This window comes from Lonchura striata, chromosome 8, assembly GCF_050655825.1.
Source record: "Lonchura striata isolate lonStrDom1 chromosome 8, ASM5065582v1, whole genome shotgun sequence".
NCBI classification, from domain to species: Eukaryota; Metazoa; Chordata; class Aves; order Passeriformes; family Estrildidae; genus Lonchura; species Lonchura striata.
The window spans coordinates 15095285-15117002 of NC_140710.1; the positions used below are offsets into that span (position 1 = coordinate 15095285).

At 39.0% G+C, this 21718-nt stretch overlaps 1 protein-coding gene across 1 annotated transcript in view; it reads left to right on the plus strand.

Moving 5' to 3' along the window:
• The window catches only part of HS2ST1 (heparan sulfate 2-O-sulfotransferase 1), a 78600-nt gene that overhangs the window by 39314 nt on the left and 17568 nt on the right, over positions 1 to 21718 (plus strand). Inside the window, exon 2 of the mRNA XM_021526700.3 lies at positions 17545 to 17783. Within this exon, the coding sequence (XP_021382375.1) occupies positions 17545 to 17783 (239 nt within the window). The remainder of the gene's footprint in view (positions 1 to 17544; positions 17784 to 21718) is intronic.

Here is a 21718-nt window from a genome sequence, read left to right on the forward strand (position 1 = left end):
TGTGGATTTTCTTAGCTAAGAATAATAGTGTTTCTATTCCTAAGTGTTTTGCTTTATTCCTGCTACTTTGTTTGTAGTTGTTAATGGAAACTAGGCAATGGCAACTTGTATGTGGGCATCTTAACATTTGGGTTTGTTTAAGACAGAGGAGTAGGAGCTTCAGAGGGTTTGGGAAGTGCTGGGGAGATTTGACACTGGAAACTGAACAGCTGCAGGCTTGGTGTTCAAAATGACACCAGTGAGAGGTGACAAGGTGTGTTTGAGAAGACCCTGATAGCTGTGAACAGAATGCAAGTAGGGCCGTCATAGCTGGGAACTCACAACTGTGAACTTCATTACGAAGTGCTTGGCATAATCATGTACTGATCAACAGTTTTTGGTGTTGGTGGCAGGGAGTTACTTTGGGTAGGTTTTTTTTATTTGGGATTTGTTTTAGGGTGTACTACAATTGAGTACCAGGTCCTTTTTCCCCTACAAGAAGTAAGTACTCTGTCTTCCCAGTGGCAAAGCTTTGAGAAGAAAGGAATTGGATTATACATTCTTCCCATTTAGTTCACAGGTCTGCAGTTAAAAAACTTGTTTACTGTTATTTGTGGCTGCCAGCACAAATGCCAAGTGTATTGGAAGATCCTCTGGTTCCTCACTTGGATGTATTGCTGCATGCTAGTAAACCCTGAGTAGAACAGTGGCTCTGTATTCTTGGTTACTATTCAGTCTCTAATAAATGGACAAAGAAATACCTTGAGTAATTTTATAATAATAGGTATGTTCTGTAGAGCAGAAGTTTGTGCTTGGAGGGAGTTTAAGGGGAGCTGAAGTGATGTCCCCAGTGTTCTCAGCCTGTTCACAAGCCTTTTGTATGTCATGTTGTATTACCTCTGAGCTGGAAGATACTAAAACAAAATCCATTAGGACAAGACCTAATGTTATCTCAACTGCCTTACATATAAAAAGATAGATGAAGACTATCATTCTTCTGATAGAGAAAGCCACATGCCCATTCCCCTCAAATTCCTGCGGCTTTATAAACAAATATTTGTGTTATTCTTTGATACAGCAGACATAGAAAAAAGGCTGAGGCAGTAGATTGCATAAGCCTAATGGTTGGAAGATGGGACCCTCAGGCTGCTCACTGCTTTCTGGCCTCAGAGTGTTCCCATTCAAGTCTATTAAAAGCTACCTAAAAAAAAATTTAAAAGCTTTTGAAACTGCTGGATTTTTTTTTTTGTTTGTTTGAAAGTAGCACTACTTCTTTACCTCCAGTGCATCTGGTTAACCAGCAAGAGTGCCTGTTGTTCTTTCATTGTAGTGTACAGCAGTATACTTTTCTACTCCCTTAAGATGGTTTCCCACCCTTTTAGGGGTTTTTTTTATTGCTATTTTTATTTTAACTTCACTAACTAGAACTGTGGTTGTGTCTTAATGGTGGTATTCAGTAAACCTTCAGACTCCTTCTTTCCAGTTTGGGTTAATAGACAAGTTCTTACTCAGCTGCATAATGTAAATTAAAGGAGAACATTGTTAATTATGAATGACTCGGCTTATTAGTTGTGTCCAGACAAATATTGCAGAATTCTGGTGCCCTTCTCAAGGGTAAGTTTGAGATAACTGTGAGCTGCCAGGTTTACTTTGTGCAGACTATTCCCAGCTCTCAGTAAATAATAACACAAACTTTTTGAACTTTAATGCAACTATATGTGAATTTACATGCAAATAAGAAATTCTGGATTAAGTGTTGGCTCTTTAGTGGAGTGTGGAATAACACAACATACTCTAATTGATAGCCAACTTAAACATATTTTTTTATTTTCAATTAGTTTCCTTCCTCCCTGTATTTAATGCAGTTTGACCTCATGAATTCACTATGTGAAATGGGGAATTAAGTATGTTGTCTTGGTTGTGCCTGAATTCCTAACTGTTGTTAGCCTGGAGTAATTAATAGTAAGGCCCTCCAATATTCAAATCCTTTTGGAGGTCATCAGTGATCCTGAAGGTTGGTTTGTCTCTTAAGTGTATTGAGATAGAAGGAAGTCTGTATGTTCCTTTGCCTGTATTGTCTTTGTGCAGAAGGAGAATGAAATTAAAGAAGCTGAATGTGTAGAATAATAATATTCCATAATATTTTATTTTCATTGGTAAATTCATGAAGAAAATAGCAAATTCAGTCTATGTGCAGACTAAAAATTTATGCTACTATTGATTTACATGCAGAAGGAAACATTCATATAGTACCTCATGTGTTCTGACGTTTTATGAAATATTTTGGAGATTTTTAGTTTCCAGGTAGCTGAAGTTATGAATTTTATCAGTTGTGAAATACAGCTCCCATGATCCAGATGACAGCTGTACCTTATCTCCCATACTCCCCATTCCTCTTGGATGGCATGTCCAGCAACTGATGATCTCTGTATTGGGTTTTAATAGCATTAATAATTACTTTTCTTTTTTAATTCCTGGCAGTGAAGTAGAAGGTTCAGATTAAGTGCAATCCAAGACAATAATGTATTTCAAAATAGTTGTATTGATTGCAACAGCTGATATTACTTTGCCCTTAAACAAAGGGAGCAGTTTATTTTCATAGTAGTTTTTAGTGATACACCTTAATCTTTGTGACTGGTGTTTTTCATATCTGAATGATATAAACAACGTGTTTGCTATTCTAGCCAAGACAGTTCATTACAACTTATAATGGGAAAATTTAATACATTTTTGGCCTGTGATACAATAATCAGTTCTGACAAATCTGTGAAGCTCTGTAGCGCTTCAGCGGTTTCTACTGATTTCAGCCAAAAGAATTCAAACCTGAGAAGTCTTAATTTTTAACTGTAACTGAAATGTGTATGTGTTCTTTTGTGGGTAGTTTTGATCCTATATTGTGTGCCTAAGGATAAAAACATAGGCACAAATAAGATTATCCGGTATGTAAGGAACATGAAAAGATATGGATTAAAATAGGTTGCTGTTTCATAGGCATTACATGGATGCCTCTGTTTTTTTCAGTGATTTGATGTTGGCTAATGGAAAATGTTAAGCATATTTCCTTCTTTTCTTTTTATATAAGTTTCTGACAGGAAATCTGTAGCTAAATATCAGTTTATGATTTCCATCTGTTCATGTATAATAGTGTCTTATAATGCAGTCCAGATTGCTGCCCAATGGAAATGTCCTATAGCAGGACATAGGCTTTCAAGTGATTGTTGTACATACTAATTATTTTAGTAAATTAATACTTCATATAATTTTGAAGATGCAGAACTCATTTTAAAGACTGCTTTCTTGATGCAAAAATTTCCACTAATTAGCAAAGACAGTGCCTCATCTTTCTAATATTTTTTAAAAGAAAGGTTTGCATAGTTGTACTACTATGGTAAAATAAAAAAAATAAAATACATCCTTAGATTCAGGTAGGCAACAGAAACAGGCAAATTGCTGAAATGCTTTTTAGTTGATAACCCCTTTGATCTCTGCAGTGTGTTTCTCAGCTAGTGACAACTAGATTAGGGAGCACTTATTGTAACAGATATAATTTTAATTCTGAGAACTCAGGTGATCTAGACTAATTAATAAAACTGTTAAAACGCTAGCTTTTGAAAGATGTGTGTCAGCATGTTTTACAGTGAAGATTTCTATCCTTCCCCTGGGAGGAAGGACTTGGTAATGGGAACCACGCATTCCTGTATGGTGAGAAAACAAGACAGCAAATAAAAAAACCTTACCTGTGTTATTCATGCTCGTCATCACATCAGTCTTGATTTTTGCACAACTGACTGTAAATCATTGCAGGGGAGCTGGACTAGATAACCTTTCAAGGCCCCTTCCAACCCAAACTGTTCTGTGATAAATGGTAAATTATTGTTGCTTTTCTTTATAAAAACTTCGCAATCAAGTTATCTTAATGTACCTGTACTGCCTGAGAGTTTCCTACTTTCACATGTAATGGTAATGTGAATAATAAAATTAACATGATGAATAATTTTAATATTTATCAGTTTAGGACAATTTTAAGGACAGCTGTATTGTGTGTTAAATGAGCCAGGATGCTGTCTGTGACTTCCAAATTGGGCTGAAAGTTCCTCCGAGAGGCAGAATGGTGCTCAGCCTAGTGAGGTTTAGCTTTGTAATAGCCTAAATAATTATTATTAAGAGTTCTCACTTCCTGAAAAAAATGTGTTTCATATCCATGGTGAATTTCCTTTCACCAAGACAGTTTGCTGCAGTTGTTTCAGTGGCTCTGAAAGGTGAATTTCTGTGTGTTTTTGCAGCTCAGTTGTTACCAGTCAGAGCTGTTTCCAGTGGGTAAGCTGATTTCCTATGGTTTGCCTCGGTGGCTGTGTGCTTTGCACAGCGTGACCCTTCACAGAGGAGCTGGGGCTGTTCCATCTCAGGTGGCGAAGCTGGAACTAGTCATGAGGGACTGGGTCTCCTACCACTGTGGAAAATGAAAGGCATTGGATTCAGCTGCATTTTGGACGAAGATACGGGATGAGTTTGTGTGTGGGCTGGAAGCAGGGGTTGTTCTCAGACGCTGCTGTCCGCAGCAGCTGTGCCGGCAGGCGCCGCTCGGCTCCCGTCCCCCGTCCCCCGGCTCCCGTCCCCCGGCTCCCGTCCCCCGTCCCCCGTCCCCCGTCCCCCGGCTCCCGTCCCCCGGCTCCCGTCCCCCGTCCCCCGGCTCCCGTCCCCCGGCTCCCGTCCCCCGTCCCCCGTCCCCCGTCCCCCGTCCCCCGGCTCCCGTCCCCCGGCTCCCGTCCCCCGTCCCCCGGCTCCCGTCCCCCGGCTCCCGTCCCCCGGCTCCCGTCCCCCGGCTCCCGTCCCCCGTCCCCCGTCCCCCGTCCCCCGGCTCCCGTCCCCCGTCCCCCGGCTCCCGTCCCCCGGCTCCCGTCCCCCGTTCCCCGTCCCCCGGCTCCCGTCCCCCGTCCCCCGTCCCCCGTCCCCCGTCCCCCGGCTCCCGTCCCCCGGCTCCCGTCCCCCGGCTCCCGTCCCCCGGCTCCCGTCCCCCGTCCCCCGTCCCCCGTCCCCCGGCTCCCGTCCCCCGGCTCCCGTCCCCCGGCTCCCGTCCCCCGTCCCCCGGCTCCCGTCCCCCGGCTCCCGTCCCCCGGCTCCCGTCCCCCGGCTCCCGTCCCCCGTCCCCCGTCCCCCGTCCCCCGGCTCCCGTCCCCCGGCTCCCGTCCCCCGGCTCCCGTCCCCCGGCTCCCGTCCCCCGTCCCCCGGCTCCCGTCCCCCGGCTCCCGTCCCCCGGCTCCCGTCCCCCGGCTCCCGTCCCCCGTCCCCCGTCCCCCGTCCCCCGGCTCCCGTCCCCCGGCTCCCGTCCCCCGGCTCCCGTCCCCCGTCCCCCGTCCCCCGTCCCCCGGCCCGGCAGCGCGGCAGCCTCCGCTGTGGAACGGGATTTCGCCGGCAGATGCACCGGCAGCTTCCCTCCTCGGGGAGGAGCAGAGAAACTCCTCTGCTTCCAAGGTGGTGAGAGGCACCTTTATTTCATTTAAAAACAAAACCTCACAATACCTAAACCAGCTCTTTTCCCCCCTCTGAACAGCTGGAAGGCACAAAGGCAGAACAGAGCTGTGGCAGCTCTCTGTGCTTTTTCGTTCAACAGGAAATGGATTTTGAAATAAAACTTGCTCTGTAAGTAAGTAATTGTAAATACAGCTCGTAGAAGTCAATATGTTACAGAAATTGTACTTCAGAGAAAAACAGGTTAAAATAGTTCATGGGGCATACAAAATTACTAAAGTACCAGATATTTCTTAAGTGTCACATAGAAAGTCAAGTGAAATTTCTACTACCTGTTGTAGTTGCAGTCTTGTGACTACAAGAGAGGGGCCTTTTCCATAGACTCTGAAATAAATGGCTCCTGCTTTAACCAAATTACCATTAGGATAATATGTTCACATTTGGGAACACACAGGGGAGGCCACTTGGACAGAAGAAACTCAAATTTGACATAGTTTTGCTGAAAAAATCACTATACATATGTACTGTGGTTCACCCTGTATCTTGCTTAACAGTTCACTTCTCAGTTGGTTATAGGCTAGTAGTGTACAGGGATGTGAAGTCCTGAGCTACAAGAATTTAGATACAGAATTTCCCTTCGATGAAAAGTGACCCATTTTCTCATTGATAGTGTGATGTATGAAACGTAGTGAGAATTTTTACCCTGAGTCAATTTTAACCCTGCATATTGATGTCAGCCCAAGATATCCTTGCCTTCCAAAGAAGAAGATAAGTTGGTATGAACTAGGTGTCAGAAGAGGTGTGAAAATATTTTAAGGTGGCTGTTTGGAAACTAAGAGAAGTTACTTTAATCTAGGAATGTAGAAGAGTAAGTCTTCAGAAATTATTTTAATATGCTCAAGGGAGGTTAGTGTTTACAACTTACATACAGCCATAGTGTTTCTGCCTTTTAAAAGATAAACTGTGAATTGGAACAGAAGATAAAATGATGAAGTAGATATAGAACAGTAACTGAGGAGTTGAAGGATGAGAGTATGCACGTTTTCAGTGTTCACTCATCATGGAGCTTCCTTTGCACCATGTCATACTATAGAGGACTATTGCTTCCTGACTTTCCCTCTGTCTTTTCTGCCCAAACTTGTGTATGAATTGTTCCTACCATAATATGATGTCTTCTGAGCACTACTGTCATATGGGTAATTCCCTCTTTAACCACTGCAATTAAATTTGCTGAGTATCATGAGTCAAAGTTCAAATTATTTTATTTCCATTTATTTATTTTTAAAATTTATTTTATTTTATTCCTTATGTAACAATGTTGCCAGAGAGTCTGTATCATGACAAAAAAGTCCTTTTCAAGTTTCCCTCTGCTCACTTAGTCTGAAGAGCAACTGCACTATTTAATGTGTATCTGGAAGGTGATGATGTGTCCTCAGAATTCACCAGTGGTATGTTTTGCTTTGCAGTATCCCAGATAAATAATGCATTTCTTATAAAAACCTGCATCAACCAATATATCCTCCCACAGAAATTTATGGTAGTGCTTTTGTAGCCCCTCCCCTAGTAATGGATTAAATTATCTGATTTAAAATTCTAAAGTAGTAACTTCCATTTCATATAGCAGAAGGGGAGGACTTGGGTGTTTTTTCATACATGCTTTATTAGAATTACCAACAAATATTAATATACATCTTTACATGGTTGCAGCTTGTTAACATAGAAATGGACTTTAAAACCTTACTGTTCATATATGCAAAAGTAGTAATTGAGGCTTATGGAATTTGAGGATGGAGACTTAATGCAACAGCAAGGAAAATTTAAATACTGTATACAGAAATCATCGATGGTCACTGGAGACTTAAACCAAAAGCACATCAGAATTCGAGTACATGAATGGAGTTGTGAAGAATAGAAAGGGAATGTTTTAGATTAATTCAGTAGTTTTCATACTGGCGTAGAAAGGAAATGTTATGTCTGTACAGCTTCTCTGGGGAAAGCTGAGTTCAGACCAATACCTGCACCTCTGGTGGGGATACAGAACTTCTCAGTGTCACAGTGTCTTTGGGAGCTCGGGCTGTGAAGTTTTCACAAACCTTTTCTTTAAAATTGAGTCTTAGCATTGCTATTCATACCTGTGCTGACTGTGTAGTATTACTTTAGGATCAAGTTAAAGTATCATCCGTGCATTGGTATTGACAGTTCAAAACACTTCTGCCCTCAATGGCAGCAAAAGGATTATTGCCTTATAGAGCTCTGCAGGTTTCAGCCTTATTAGAAATGGGTTAATGCTAGATTTTAGCCTATTGACTATTGTTGGAAGCAGATTACTTTGCTTGTATAAAATAAAATCTGACCACTGAAAGTCTTAATGTCTGCAAAGTATAATCTGACCACACATGTGGGTGTTCCTAGTATTTGGTTTGGGGTTGTTTGGTTTTTTCTCAAAACCAGTCAACTCTTTGGATCCTGTGGAATTCTGACTGCTAACAAAGCAGTATGTAAAGCTAAATCAACTTTCTCACCATAAAATAAGTATTTTAATGAATTTGAAATACCAAAAGAGAATCCTGATTCCTTTTTCTCTGGACTTACTGGGGGAATTATTTTTGTATTTTGTTTCGGTCACATTGCCTTACCCATTGTAACATTTGGCAGTTCTGACGTTTACTAAGTTCACTGATGGTATGTCTTCTGATAATGAATAATTGTGGTTAGGAAACACTGGTAGAGATTGATGAATACAAATCTATTGTATCCCTCACTACTGTGGGACCAAATTACTGAGCAGGGGGCTGGAATTGTTTTTAGCTTTTTGTAACAGCTACCTGAGATGCAGTTGAAGGAATTGTTTCCCCTTTTGTTCTGGACAAATTTTCATCAAATAGTCCTTGTTCAAAAAAAGATCTGGGAGAAGATCAGAATATTTCTCATGCATGTAGGAAAAGAATTCCTTTTAATTAAAAAGCTTAATCCAATCTAAATCAGGATTAACACCAAGAGGCTTGCAATGAGCCAGCTGGCTCTCCTGCCAGAAGGAAGTTTTTTGCACAAAACCACCTTACTCTACACATCACTAGCCTGGACTGTTTCTGTTTTTACCAAGCACAAGGAACTCTATATTACATTGACATTAAATCAGGTCAAGCTCTTCCTTGTATAATTTTGATTTTGCTAATCAATGTCTGCTGCAAAGAGATTTATAGTTGTGATGTTGATATGCGAGTATTTGAGATATGATTGCCACTGTTTCTTAGCATGGAGAAGATGTTTCTGGAAAGTTTGCATTAGCTGCTAGTTGTGTCACAAATTTTCTATAATGCATGGTTTCAAACCCATATTGAGGATTTCATGTGGGCTTCTCTTGTGAAAGTCCAGCTGAACTTCAGGGTATGGCCGGGGAGGGTGTGCATTGAGAGGACACTGTTAATGTTCTCTCTGTGGACTCCTCGAGTGCACAGGGCCTCTGGTCCCTTAAATCCTCTGAAAGTCAAAGGGGAGAGCTCCCCTTAAAGCACATGATTATTTTATTCATAAAGGAACCAGGTTGATATTGCCTGTATTTTTATTCCTAGTTCTGCCTGAGAATAGCTAGGACTTAAGTGTGAAGAGGGGAAGGATACAGCAAAAAGAGTTTTCCAGAGATAATTAAAAAGTTTTAATTTCGTGTTTGTTGTAATTCTAGCATTTAATTAAAAATGAGGGGGCTTTTGTACTTTCATTTACTTAAAATGGCTTTGATGTTCCTGAAATGTAATTTTAAAGTGGTCTGTATGTTGTTAGAGCTTATCTTTATTCATGCTTATCTTTTTGATCTTGTAGATTAGGTCTTTAGGCTGCAAACCTTAGACTGAAAAAAAAAGATAAAGCAGTATTTTTTATCTATGTTGGTATTTTACCTACATGAAGTAGCAAATATCTTGATTAACAATTCACATTTTTGAGGGAAAAATAAAACTTCTGATTTATGTACAAAGCAGCCAGGATATAGAATTAAACTGAAGTTCTTAAATTAAGCTAAGACCAAGATAGATGGTTTCCATAAAGAAAACAAAAAATGTAATCAAGAGCTTATTTAATCAATATTTTAAAAATGTAATTAAAATTAATTCTGTAATGATTTATCAACTGTGGGGCTCAGGCAGCATGCAGGCTCATTTCTGTTTTTCTAAAACTTCTTTCAAAACTTCTGTTTTACACAAACTCCTATAACAACATTAAGGTTAGAAATCATGTTTGTCACTGTAAATGCTTAATCTATACATAGCTGGTGTCAATTCAGCAAATATCACGCTCTATCTGTTGGTGCTACACAGAGTTCTTGTAGGGTTATTCTTGGTACTCTGACTTCCTAAGATTGCTAGTAAAATGTTTATCTCTTCTACCTTAACCACGTCAGCTGCCGCTCTGATCAGAAGGCAGTGCTGTTTGCTGCCTTCCTTTTTTTGGCTGTTAGACCAGATGGCAATAGCTTGTTTTCCAGATTAGGTTAGTTTAGCCAAGATGTGTGAAGACAAGCAGGGGTATAAGTGCAGTATGTTGCAAATAACAGTATGTTGTAGCAATTAGTTTTATTAAACCTGATGCAACTTACTAGAATTGTAAATCCTTATTGTATTGTCCTTACATACAGGCCTTTCAATTATTTTAACAGATAGTTTAGTGATTCTTTTTGCTTTTTTGCTAGTAAATACCCTTTTTAAAAAGTAAGTGATTATATGGCTGCAGAAAGCTCATGTAATAATATAAATAACAAATATATATAGATAAGCACCAGTCTCCAGGCTGCCTTACTAAATAGTTAGACACTCTGTATTGATCTTGCTTTTTTCACTATTTGAATTGGATTTTTCTTGAAGGAGTGACATGCATATTTGTATAGTGGAATACTTGTGACAACTGCATATGTGTAGAAAACAGTTCCATTAACTTCTCTTGCTAACACTAGAGACCTGCATTAAGATATTAAGGCACTATAAATAACAGCAAGCTCTACTGTTATATACTCAGCTGATGTTATTATTTAGAGAACAAATCCCTGGTTAGCAATTTATTCTTTGCTCTTACCATAGTCACAGTGCTTCGTAACAGTTTACTGACAGTTTCAGTGTTCTGAAAAGTCACCAACCTTTTCCTTGGGTGATTACATCCTGTACAGCTATCTGTTTGCTTGTCCCAAGGAAACAAGAAATTGCAAGTGACGGGAAGACGAATGGTGACTGTTGTGTTTGTTCTCATGCTAATTCTTCAACTTGAAGCCTACGCTTGGGTCAAGCAAAACAGTTCAATCTGAAGTTGGAAAGCTTATGGATCTGCTTGACGTGTGCTTATTTTTAAATATACTACATCATGGTGCCTAAACATTTTGATCCTCTAGATTTTTACCTAACTTGATAGTTGGCAATATGTGCAGTATTCAGGAGTCATGGCAGTGATGCTGTAGTTAGAGATGAAGATGTGTTTTAACGATGCACATTCTGTTGTAAAGGATTTACAAACTCTTGAAAAATTCATATTTGGTGGAATTAAGTCTTGTATTTTTTTCTGTTTTATTGGATGCTGTTTTACCAAAGTATTTGCTATAAGCCATATTATTTCTGGGAATAACATTGCTTGTTGGGGTACCTAAACATTTACTTATATATGCAATTTGTCTGATATCTAACTTCCCATGGGATTTTGTCTAGTTTTGCCCTTCCTGGGACAATTTGAGATGTAGGCCCCTACCTGTCCTACATATTACTAAGAGACAGATTGACTTAGTAGTACATGCATTGTATTCCTGGTCTTAAATCCAATAAGAGCCACAACATATTCTTTAATTAAGATACTTTGTGCAGTGAAATGCCGGAAGAAAAATATATAAGGCTGTATGATAACTATAGTCTTAAGAAAAAAAAGAAAATAAAGAAAGCAAGTACTTGGTCAGAACCTGATCTCTCTTCCTTAAAAAAATTGCAGAAAAATGAAAAATGCAGGCTCTGATGTTCAAACCAGGTTGGATGTACATGTGAATTAGTGATTTAATTGTAAGAGGTAAACCTTTTGTCTTTTCGTTTAAAATCAAAGCCTTAACGGTATTATTGAGTAATCAGTATGCTTCTACTGACATGTTCAAAATAAAGTCCTGGCAAAAATGCTGTTTTGAAATAAAGTGACAGATATCAAATGCCAGTGGAAGTATAGCAGGCTTTTAGAATTGCTACTTCTAATTTTCAGGCAGCTGCTGCATTAGATTTCAGTTAACACTCTCAGTACCTGTGTTGGGATTTCTGAGAAGGGTTATTTTTTTCTTTGAACTAGTTCCATTGTGCATTTGTTGGAATTTAAAGTTTGGAGTTTGAAAACAATTCTGTTCTGTGTGGACAGTTCTGAAGTGCAGAACAGTCTTTTCCCTCTGTTCTGAAAGTGCATTAACCACTACAAAAGAAAATGTTTTGGCAATATTAGTGACTTCTGCTTGGTCACTAAACTATTTATTACAAAGTGCCTTTTATACCTAATTCTTTTCATGCATTATTGGAAAAGAAACAAGCTGGGATAAAATTTCTGAAATTAGTCAATATAATTTCTTGCCGCTAAGGCAACTGAATTCTTAGAAAGGGAAGAAAACATGAGATTTTGACCTGACTGAAAGAAACTTCAGTTTACTTTTTTGCTAATATTTTAAGCTTTGTACTCTGTTTCCATCCTGGTTTGTGCTTTGCAGGTGATCTTTGCTTGCTATAGGTCAGAACTGGGTTCAGAGCACGTAATGTGCTAAGGCTGTCCTGAATTTGTAGACTTTTTAAAGGTTAAATGTTAAAGGTTTTAGCAGGTATTCCATAAACTGATTAAGACATCTAGACTTGCAAATGAGACCAACAGTCTTTTTTTTTCTAAAATGCAAATAAATAAAATACCTTAAGAATTGTAAGATGTTTTTAATAAGGAGAGTAGTTCTGAACACTACTAATAAATATCTAAAAGAAGAAAGCAAAAGGTCCAAGTTACTCTCTTAACCAGGGTGAGTTATGGCTATTGCATAAGGCAGTAGCAGTGCTTTGCACAAGTGTCATTCCCTGAGTGGTATCATTGTTAACCAGCATTATTTCTGGAGTTGTGAAGTGATTAGTGGTAGTGGGAGTGAGGGGCTGGGAATGCAATAGGACCATCTACCCTTTGTCTAAGGGCTCTGCTTGGGTACCAGTGTTCTTGCTGCATGACTGAAAAAAATTAAATGAAATTGCAGTTTTGTTTCTTAGAAATCTCTTTTATTATTTTTGCCCCCAAATACATATTGATCTTTAATTCATGAAGTTTCTAGAGTGCCCATGGTGATTCTGCTCTTAGTAGGACTTAAAACTAGAGCAGAATAGAGTTGTAATTTATAAAGGTCTTTGGAAAAGTTGGTATGTTAATACTGATGCCTTGCACAAATTTAACTTCAGGCACTTTTTATTAATTCAGTTGATATTTTGTCTTCACATTTAATTTGGTACAGTGACACATGTCCTCCATGGCCATAAATTGTCATTGTACCATTGATTCTTCTCTCCATCCCTGAAGTATTGATATCTACATACAGCTGCACTCTGGTTTGCAAGTCGTGTGCTGCTAAGCAGCTCCCAGAGGAGACCACATTTCAGTGATGGATGAAGACTGTGTGTATGTGGTGGGTGTTGAAAATTATTCAGAACATCAGCTTTGCTACAGGTTTATGATTCGGTTTTAAGCTGCTGTTCAGTTTTCATTCTTCATCAGAGGAGAATGGAGTCCATAGTGACTAGGTTTGCAGTCCTGCTCAGGTTCAGTATTTAGGCCAATCATGCATTTAAGGAAGCTTTTGGGCAGGGAGACAGCTTGAGAGCTCTCAGTGCCTCAGGCTACCAGCTGCTTGCCTGATTGGCCTGGGAGCACAGTGGAAAGCAAGCTGAGGCACCAAGTCAGCTAGCTTCCATGTTGCTCCCAACTGGAAGAAGCTGCTTGTTGGTTCAATGTGGTGTCCAGCAGTGTAAATATCCAGCAGCAGTTTGCTCAGGGCCGGTGCTATCAAGGCTAGCTGGCCAGCTCCTGCACTTCCAGCTAGTGTGACTGAAGTTTAAATCCATGTCTTTTTCTTCTGTTGGGCAACACTTGAAAGCTGCTGAGCTAAAATTTATTTTAAGATTGAGTCTTTCCTCATCTGAATGGGAGCTTTCACAATGAAGCATGGCAGGCACATAAGACACATTGAAGAGAGAGCCTGAATAATATCTGTAGATGCATACAAAAAGAAAATACATGTAGAGGACAAAGAACATCATTTGGGGAAGTAGAGCCGTGTGCTCTGAATTATTCTTCCAGTTACTTGAACTTGATTTTGACAGCCAGCAAGGCTCGAAATGTGTCTTTCATCAAGAGTGTTAAGTGCTAAGTTACCACTTAGCTAAGTTAGAGGGTAAAGAAGAATTTCTGATTGTGATAGATTTCTTTGTTCAGAAATCCCAGGAGGTTCTTATGCTTCTGTGAAAAATGTGAGGAATTTGAAATGTTTGGTTTTGTTAATCTTTAAGTTGTTAGAATCCATGACACGCTATTTTCTTTGGGAAGATTTTGTATGCAGTTAACACTTGGATTTGAAGAAAATGCTAATAAGCTTGTTTTACCTAAGACATTTATCTGTTTGAATGTGCAAGGAATGTAGACTAATAACTGCTTATGATCCAAATCATTTGTTTCTATAATTATTTAAATATTGTTCATATGGGTGATTTGTTTCTGTAATTATGTAAATATGGTTCAGCTAGGTTTTCAATTATTTTTGGAAGTATGTATGGATGCACTGCATTTTCACAGGTGATTTTATTAGTTGAGATCCTTGACCTGTCCATTTCTAAGTGTTTCTTGTTAGTAAGTTTTGAGCTTGTTGGGAAACTGATTTGACTTGAAAGGGCAGTGACCTTGAAGTGATGGCATAGGATGAAATGTTGCTATTAGTGCTTCTGCTGAAGGAGAGAATATAAGTTGCCCATTATATGTTATTTTTCCCAGCATGTGACTGGGAAACCAATTCATTGCTAGCCATGATATTTTGTGGTTTACTGCTACAAGAGGACAGCTCAAGAAATGTAAGTTATGCCAAGAGGCTGAGTTACAGAAATGGAATGAAGGTGGATTTAGAAGAACATGTAGACAAATAGGTGAGAAAGAAACTTGTTCTACTGTTTACAAAGCAGCTACTTCAGCCAGCTAAGGATTTTCTGCAAGTAATTCATATGCTGGTAAATAATCAGTTCAGCAACTGTTATTGCACTGATCATATTGGTACTGCCTATGTGCAAACTGTCCTTGCAGTTGATGAAAGCTTGCTTGCAGGACAACTGCAGATGACAGAACAGATGACATTCATCCCAAAGGTATAGCAATTATATTGTGTATTACAGGGAAATTCAACAAGCAATAATAAAAAAGTGTGAGACAGAAGATTTTATGCCTTAAAATTATCCTGTATTATAGTTTCATGAAAACCTGTCTTGTACTCAAAGGTATCACTTATTTGAATGCCACATATCTTTTAAAATGGGTGTAGTTATGTAATGTGAAATTTAGAGTGTATGATCTTAACATTGTTTAAGCATTTGGCTCTTAATTTGCATAAGTGTTTTTCCTACAACACAATGTTTAAATAGAATGCGGTGAAAACAATGAGACTGTTGGACATTTTGTCCACTGAATCTCTGAGAGGAAAGAAATCACCCATCCTGATTTTTAGAACTTTTAAGAATTTATTTCAGTGAAACCAGTCCAACCTTACATAGACAGTTTCTTGTAATTAAAGTTATATTTGCAGGGCTGTCATCTAAGGAGATTTTTTGGTAAACACGATATATTTAGTAAATACACCTCCCTATCTTCCACATGTAAAATGTCTTTAAAGCATTGCATTTTCTACCATAATTCTAAAAACAGATAAGTATTGTTCATTTTTTAGCCATTACAGGACTTTTTCTTCCAAGATTATTTAAATTTTATATAAGAACAAATGAAGTAGTTAATCAAATGCCCATTAATTCTCTAACTTCTGATTACATAGATATCCCAAAGTCTGTTGCATCTTACCATTACTGGACCTCTTCCCCTCTCCAAATAATAAATTAACTAACCTTATAAATAAAAAAAATTGATATGCATAATTTTAAGAGTTAAACTGACTTTTCAGTAAGTAGCAGAAGAGCTTTCTGAATTCAGAAACTGTTTGTGATTGGGAAAAAATGTGCACTTTTACAAAATATGCAATTTTCATTACTGTATTACTCATAGACTAGAATGAAATAGGCCTTCAGGATGGCTGACCAGGTTAGACACTTCAAGGTGCTTCTTCTTGCACTTCAGCATCTTATATCCTTCATTTCAGATTTTGTTTAATTATTGCAATTATTTCAGAAAGGTGATTTCAGTGCTTCACTTTAAAGATCAGTTTTAGTTTGAAATTTAAAGCCTCCTTTTTTTTTTTCATAATAGGACTGTCTGTATACATCAGGCTTGTGAAGGTTCTGCTCCTTACTGAGTTTTTGCTTTCCCCCTTGCAATGGGAAGCTGAAGGTGGCTGGATGCAATAGCCTTTCTGCTAATTACATCCAATCATGCAGCTTTTATATCTTATGTATGGTCTTTAAAGTGCCCTTATCACACTAATTCTTAAATCATCAAGGTTTAAAATACCTCATTAGAGAATGCTTCTCATCAATCCTCTTGCAAATCATGTCTCTTTCTCACAAATGTTTCTCTCTTCCATGTAAGTGTCATCAGCCCTGGGGTTCTGTGCAGCTATGATTAAATCTAGCTTATATTCTACTCTGGTGTAGAAAATACCAATCAAATTTGTTTCATTTCAGCCTCTCTAGGTGGTATTCACTATCCATGTAGCCTTGGGCAGCCACGTGGTTAACTGTGTTCCCTACCTAATGCTTCCTCTAATCTCTTACCTGGCAGGAGGGGGAGTTGCCAGCCCCATTCTTCTGTAGCCATCTTCAGAGAGATGAAACCTGAGTCTGTTGCTTCATCTCTTTCCAAAATAGGACGTTTACCAGCATTGATGGGAGAGGTAGCAAATGAGAAAGGAAGGAGCAAAAACTGTGACTGGTGTAGTGGGGAGCAACAGATGTCATGTGGAAAATTGAGATACACTCAATAAGCATTTCCTACAAACATTTTCCTACTGATGTAACTTAGTTATGGGGTGTGAGATATGAGCATATGAGAGAGTGAGTGAGTTTAAGCTTTTAAGCATTTCAGGCAGATGGAAGTTTGTGGTTTAAGACAATTTACGTAGAATTTCAGGGTAGGCTATTCACAGCTTGATGATTCTGCTTTAGAAGTGATTTTATGTTAGAATTAAAGAGATTTGGTGAAAGAGAATAGAAGAAGCTGGGCTAAAGAATCAAGGGAAGTAAAGGTCAAGAGCTGCTGGTGCTGTTAAAAGTGTGTCATCCATAAAGAGCTGTACCCTGTAAAAGAATATAATACAGAGAATTACAGGTTACTCTTGTGATATCAACTTCAGCGTACACTGTTGATAAATGCAGATTTCTTTGAATACATTATTAAAGACAGTATCACCATACATTAATACAATGAAAAAAGAAAGTGCTTTGACATCTGTATTACAAATTAATACAAATAAAGTACATACTTATCTGGAACAGAAAAATACATGAGTCTGTTACCTGTTTTGTAAGCATTTCTTGCTTCTATTATTATCAAACTTCAAATTAATAGAACCTTCTTCCATTATAATTTTTAACTAGGGGTATTGTAGAAATCATTTATTTCAGGGATGTCACCATTTTCATAGTGCATTATAGACTTTCCTTTAGAGATGGTGACTCTAAAGACAATGACATCAGTGTGACTCACAGAGTATGGTCTGTGTTCCCAAAGCATATTGTATTCTAGGCTTTCTGTTCTGTGTTGGACTGTCTTTCCTTCATTTTTATTGATGAAGTTTTGTTCAGCTATGACAGAAATACATAGTACAGCTAGTGTTTCCTTTATTGCTCAGGAGTTACTGCTTTTCACCAGATTGTGTTCTAAGGTTTGAGACTTACATTGAAATTTTATGTTTTTCTTCCTTAACAGAAAGGGCTATTGCAAGGCATGAAGTCAGAGAAATAGAGCAACGTCATACAGTCGATGGTCCCCGACAAGATGTGACACTGGATGAAGAAGATGATGTGGTGATTATTTACAACAGAGTACCCAAGACTGCCAGCACATCCTTCACAAATATTGCCTATGATCTCTGTGCAAAGAACAAATACCATGTTCTACATATCAATACAACCAAAAATAACCCTGTTATGTCTCTGCAAGACCAGGTAAGCTGCTGTATTTGGGATGCCTTTATGAAACTAGGAAAGAGCACAGGAAAAAAGTTTTCTGTTGTGAACTTGGGTGATCTGATGTATGTAACTTCTTCATCACATATTCCAATATAAATGAAATTTAATGTTTTCATATTTCCTTTGTAGAGAATGAATAATGTTTCTTAATAGGTTGAGGTTTTTCTTGGCTATTGGAGGTGGTAAGTGTCTGTTTATTGGACAAAAACAAAGCTAAAAAGGGGCATGACTGGGGTAGAAATGACCTGTGTTGTTGTAACTGTTTTGGCTGTGTAATACAACTTGCTTGCCATCCCCATCTGCAGTGAATGCAGTCTTAGGCAATTTGCTCTCTGAGTAGTGCAGGCACTGTGCCATGCTGTCGGGGCTAGACTTGTGTCTTTGGTACTGGGGCTGGTCAGGTCTCACAGGTGATAAAAAACATACAGAAAAGTGCTTGTAAATAGCTTGTTCTGCAAAGGACAGGTGACTTTGCATCCATTAAAAATTCTCACTAAAATCACTGTAGTACCAGACTAGAAATGATCATGACTGCTGTATTTAAAAAAAAGTATTTTAAAAAGATGATGAGGGTTCAGTGTTGTGTTTTTTATTAGGCTGGGGTGAGGAAGTGGGTTTATTGGTTTATTTTTGTTATTATTTCCTTGGCTGTCATGAGTGCACTTGCAGAGAATCCAGGTTAGGTATCTGAAACATCACTGTCATCAGCCCTGCCTGTAAAACCAATGTTTCTGAACTCTACTGCTGGTTGTATGCTGATCACTTAAGTTGATATGCAGCAGAGGCAGGAGCTGCTCTGCATTGCAGCATGTCAGCACTGAGCCTTCCAGCTCCTACAAGTGCATGTCTGCAGGCTGAAACTGCTCAGCACAGCTGGACTGGGGCAAGGGAAGCAGATGCTAAATGCCCTCTATTTCCAGTTCTGTATGTGGGAGAAAGGTTGAGGTAGGGATCTCTGTGCAGAAGAAATAATAGACTTGGATGATACTGGACTTTTTGTGATAGTGGAGTTGTGTTACTGTGGAGTATTTCCTCCTGTAAAATTGTTTCCTACATATGAAGGTGGCACTGTCATACATGATGACTCTGTTTATAAAGTCTGGTAGTCATCACTATAGTCCTGTGTGTCGCTGTCGAGGCAGGACAGGAATGAAGAGACTCTGACCAGATCAGAAGGCTGGTGAAAATAAAACTCCGATTTATTCAAAATACCCTGCTCTTTTATACAGAGCTTCATGAGGACCAAATCCATTGGTTCTGAAGTGAAAATAACCCACAGCATTGGTGCAAAGTGCTTGATGCACAGTGATAGAACTTAACTAAAAACAATGTGAAAAAGAAGAGAGAGTATTATTTACATTCTTTTCCAACTCTTTCCCAGGCTAGAAACTCCTGTTTCTCTCTTTGACTGAATCCGAGTCCCACACTGTCCACTGCATAGAACAAGTACTAAACACCTGTGCACTAAGCGCAGTGTGATTTTTTGAAAGATTTATTAAGCCTATTAATTATTAATTAAAAATCATACTCTAGTCAGGTATACCTAGTACTGCACTTCCCACCAAATTCTGTTTCTGTCAGGGTGTCTCTTGAAATGGAAGTCTGTCCTAAAGGTTAGGAGAGCTAGTCATTGAATAGGTATAAATTAAACACAGGCTACCTCAAATTTCTACTTATGTTTGAACTTAATTCAAATAAAATTTGTTCTTTCCTGGCTTAGTTTTATAAAATAGAAACTCTTCATCTTCCCTCTAATAATAATCTATTGAAAAATGAAAATCTGCCTGTGCTGAGCATGTACACAAGACTGTCAAGTCCTACCTTCATTTGATACTATGCTCTTGTCCAAGGTGGTAAATTATGTAGTTTAATTAGACACTTGATACTGTTCTTTGGTGGCCATTAACTGGGAGATGCTGACAATGAAGAACTTCATATATTGCACAGTTATTCAAAGGTGCATAAGTAATTATTAATCTTCAATACATGGAGATAACACCTTGCCATTGTAAATCATAGTGCATAATTCAAGAGATGGCAGGGGTGCTGAGTGGTAGCTGATGATGTTTACTCTCTGTGGGCTTGGATTGGCATGACATATTCATATGCCACCTTCACCAGTATAGCTCATTTGGGTGCATTAGGTATATATGTGCCAGTAGTAAAATATATAAATATATAATAGAGACAAAATTGTTCTGTTAGTGATACTGTCTGTTAAAACAAATCTCCCTGAGTAAGGTGAAGATTGCTTTGGGCCTGGCAGAAATTTGTAAATTAGTGAGTGTTCTTTTGTGCAGTTTTTCTGCTGTACTTTTTCCAAATTACTGTAATTCTGTAACAGATTTTAAGTTCTCGGCCCATATGTGAAACCTTTACTTCTTGAATGCAGTATGAAAAAAAATGACATTTAAAATTTACTACAAATATAGTTTGTATCTGATTTGAGATAATCCGACAAGAGTTCCTAACACCCATTTTAGTTGCAGGTGTAACTTGTCCCAGCAGCCTTCCTTTCTTTTGCAGCATCTCTGGAAGCAGGGTCCTGGGACCTGCCCCTCTTTCCCCAGTGGGGCCTTTTCTTCTCAGCAAGCTGAGTGCCATGTTGTTCATGTTGCATTTCTGATCTGTGTGCTTTTCTTAATTAAGTCAGAGTAGTTGGTTGAGTTTTACTTGCTGCTTGCATGTTTCAGCAGTGACACTTTGTCCATACAAGAATGCCTGTGTTACAGCTATCAGGATGGCATACCAGCCACACAGACTTTATTGCTTTTGTTACATGGTGAAGTTGTCATTGAAAACACTTAAAATTAAATTACTGTTCTACATTACAGCGTGTATTCTTGATACATTATTTAAAAAGTGGGTGTGAGAACACTCTCTATACAGTTATGAATGCTACAATTATCCAGTGTTTCAGTCCCTCAGCTAGCTGGTTTCTGTTTCTTGGGTTTTTTTCTCCTTCAGTTTCTCTCTCAATTTTTCTCAAAGAAGCAGCATGAAAATATATTATCTTGCTTCCAAGTGCATTCTAAAACAGTTGGTCTCTCAGAGGACAGTATAGTCATAGTGGCTTTAGTGGTACTTATTTCCTCTGCTGGGGCAGGTTTCAGTGACTGTCAGAAGTGGAACAAGTGAAAAGCTTGCAGCAACTCCTTTAGAAGTGGAAGTACTGTCATGTGCTTGTGAACATTTAAGAATTTCCCTTATGGAGTTGGATGGCCTACTGAGTACAAGTGCTGCATGTGTGCCAATTGTATTTTTCCTTCTGAGAAAGAGCTGTTAGTGCAAGGCAAGTATCCTGGCTGTACTGTGGCTGAACTGGTGAACTCAATCTTTTCATCATCTCACAAAGTTGATTCTCAACTGTCCTGGCCTTGAGCTTGCTTGTGGTTGTTCATGACATGCAGACAAAGGTGTGCTGCTTGCCTGTTTCCAGCATTCCGGACCCTCTGGTTCAGAGCTAGCTCATGCACGCTCACACACACTCAGACACATTCTTGCACACCAGCACATACACACACTCTTGGACACTCAGACACTCTCACACTGAGCCACAAGCACAGCCACGTGCACACACCATCAGATTCACTCAGACACACACACTCTTGCACATGTGTGCACACATGCATGTGTGTGTGCATGTGGCTGTGAGTCTGACTGTGAGTGTGTCTGAGTGTTCATGTGAGAGTGTGCAGTCAGACTCTAGGGAAAAGGCACTGATGGTTGCAGTTAATGGACAGAGGTCAGAACTTACAGCATCGCTTTAGTTTGCACACGTGGCTTTTTCTCAGACCAGGTATGCTGGTTGGGTTTTTCCTTCTTTTGGCACACTAGGAGTTGTTTCAAATTCCTACTGTCCTAGAAACTGCCTGTGTTTAACTTAACTTTCAGGATGTCTTATGCCCCTG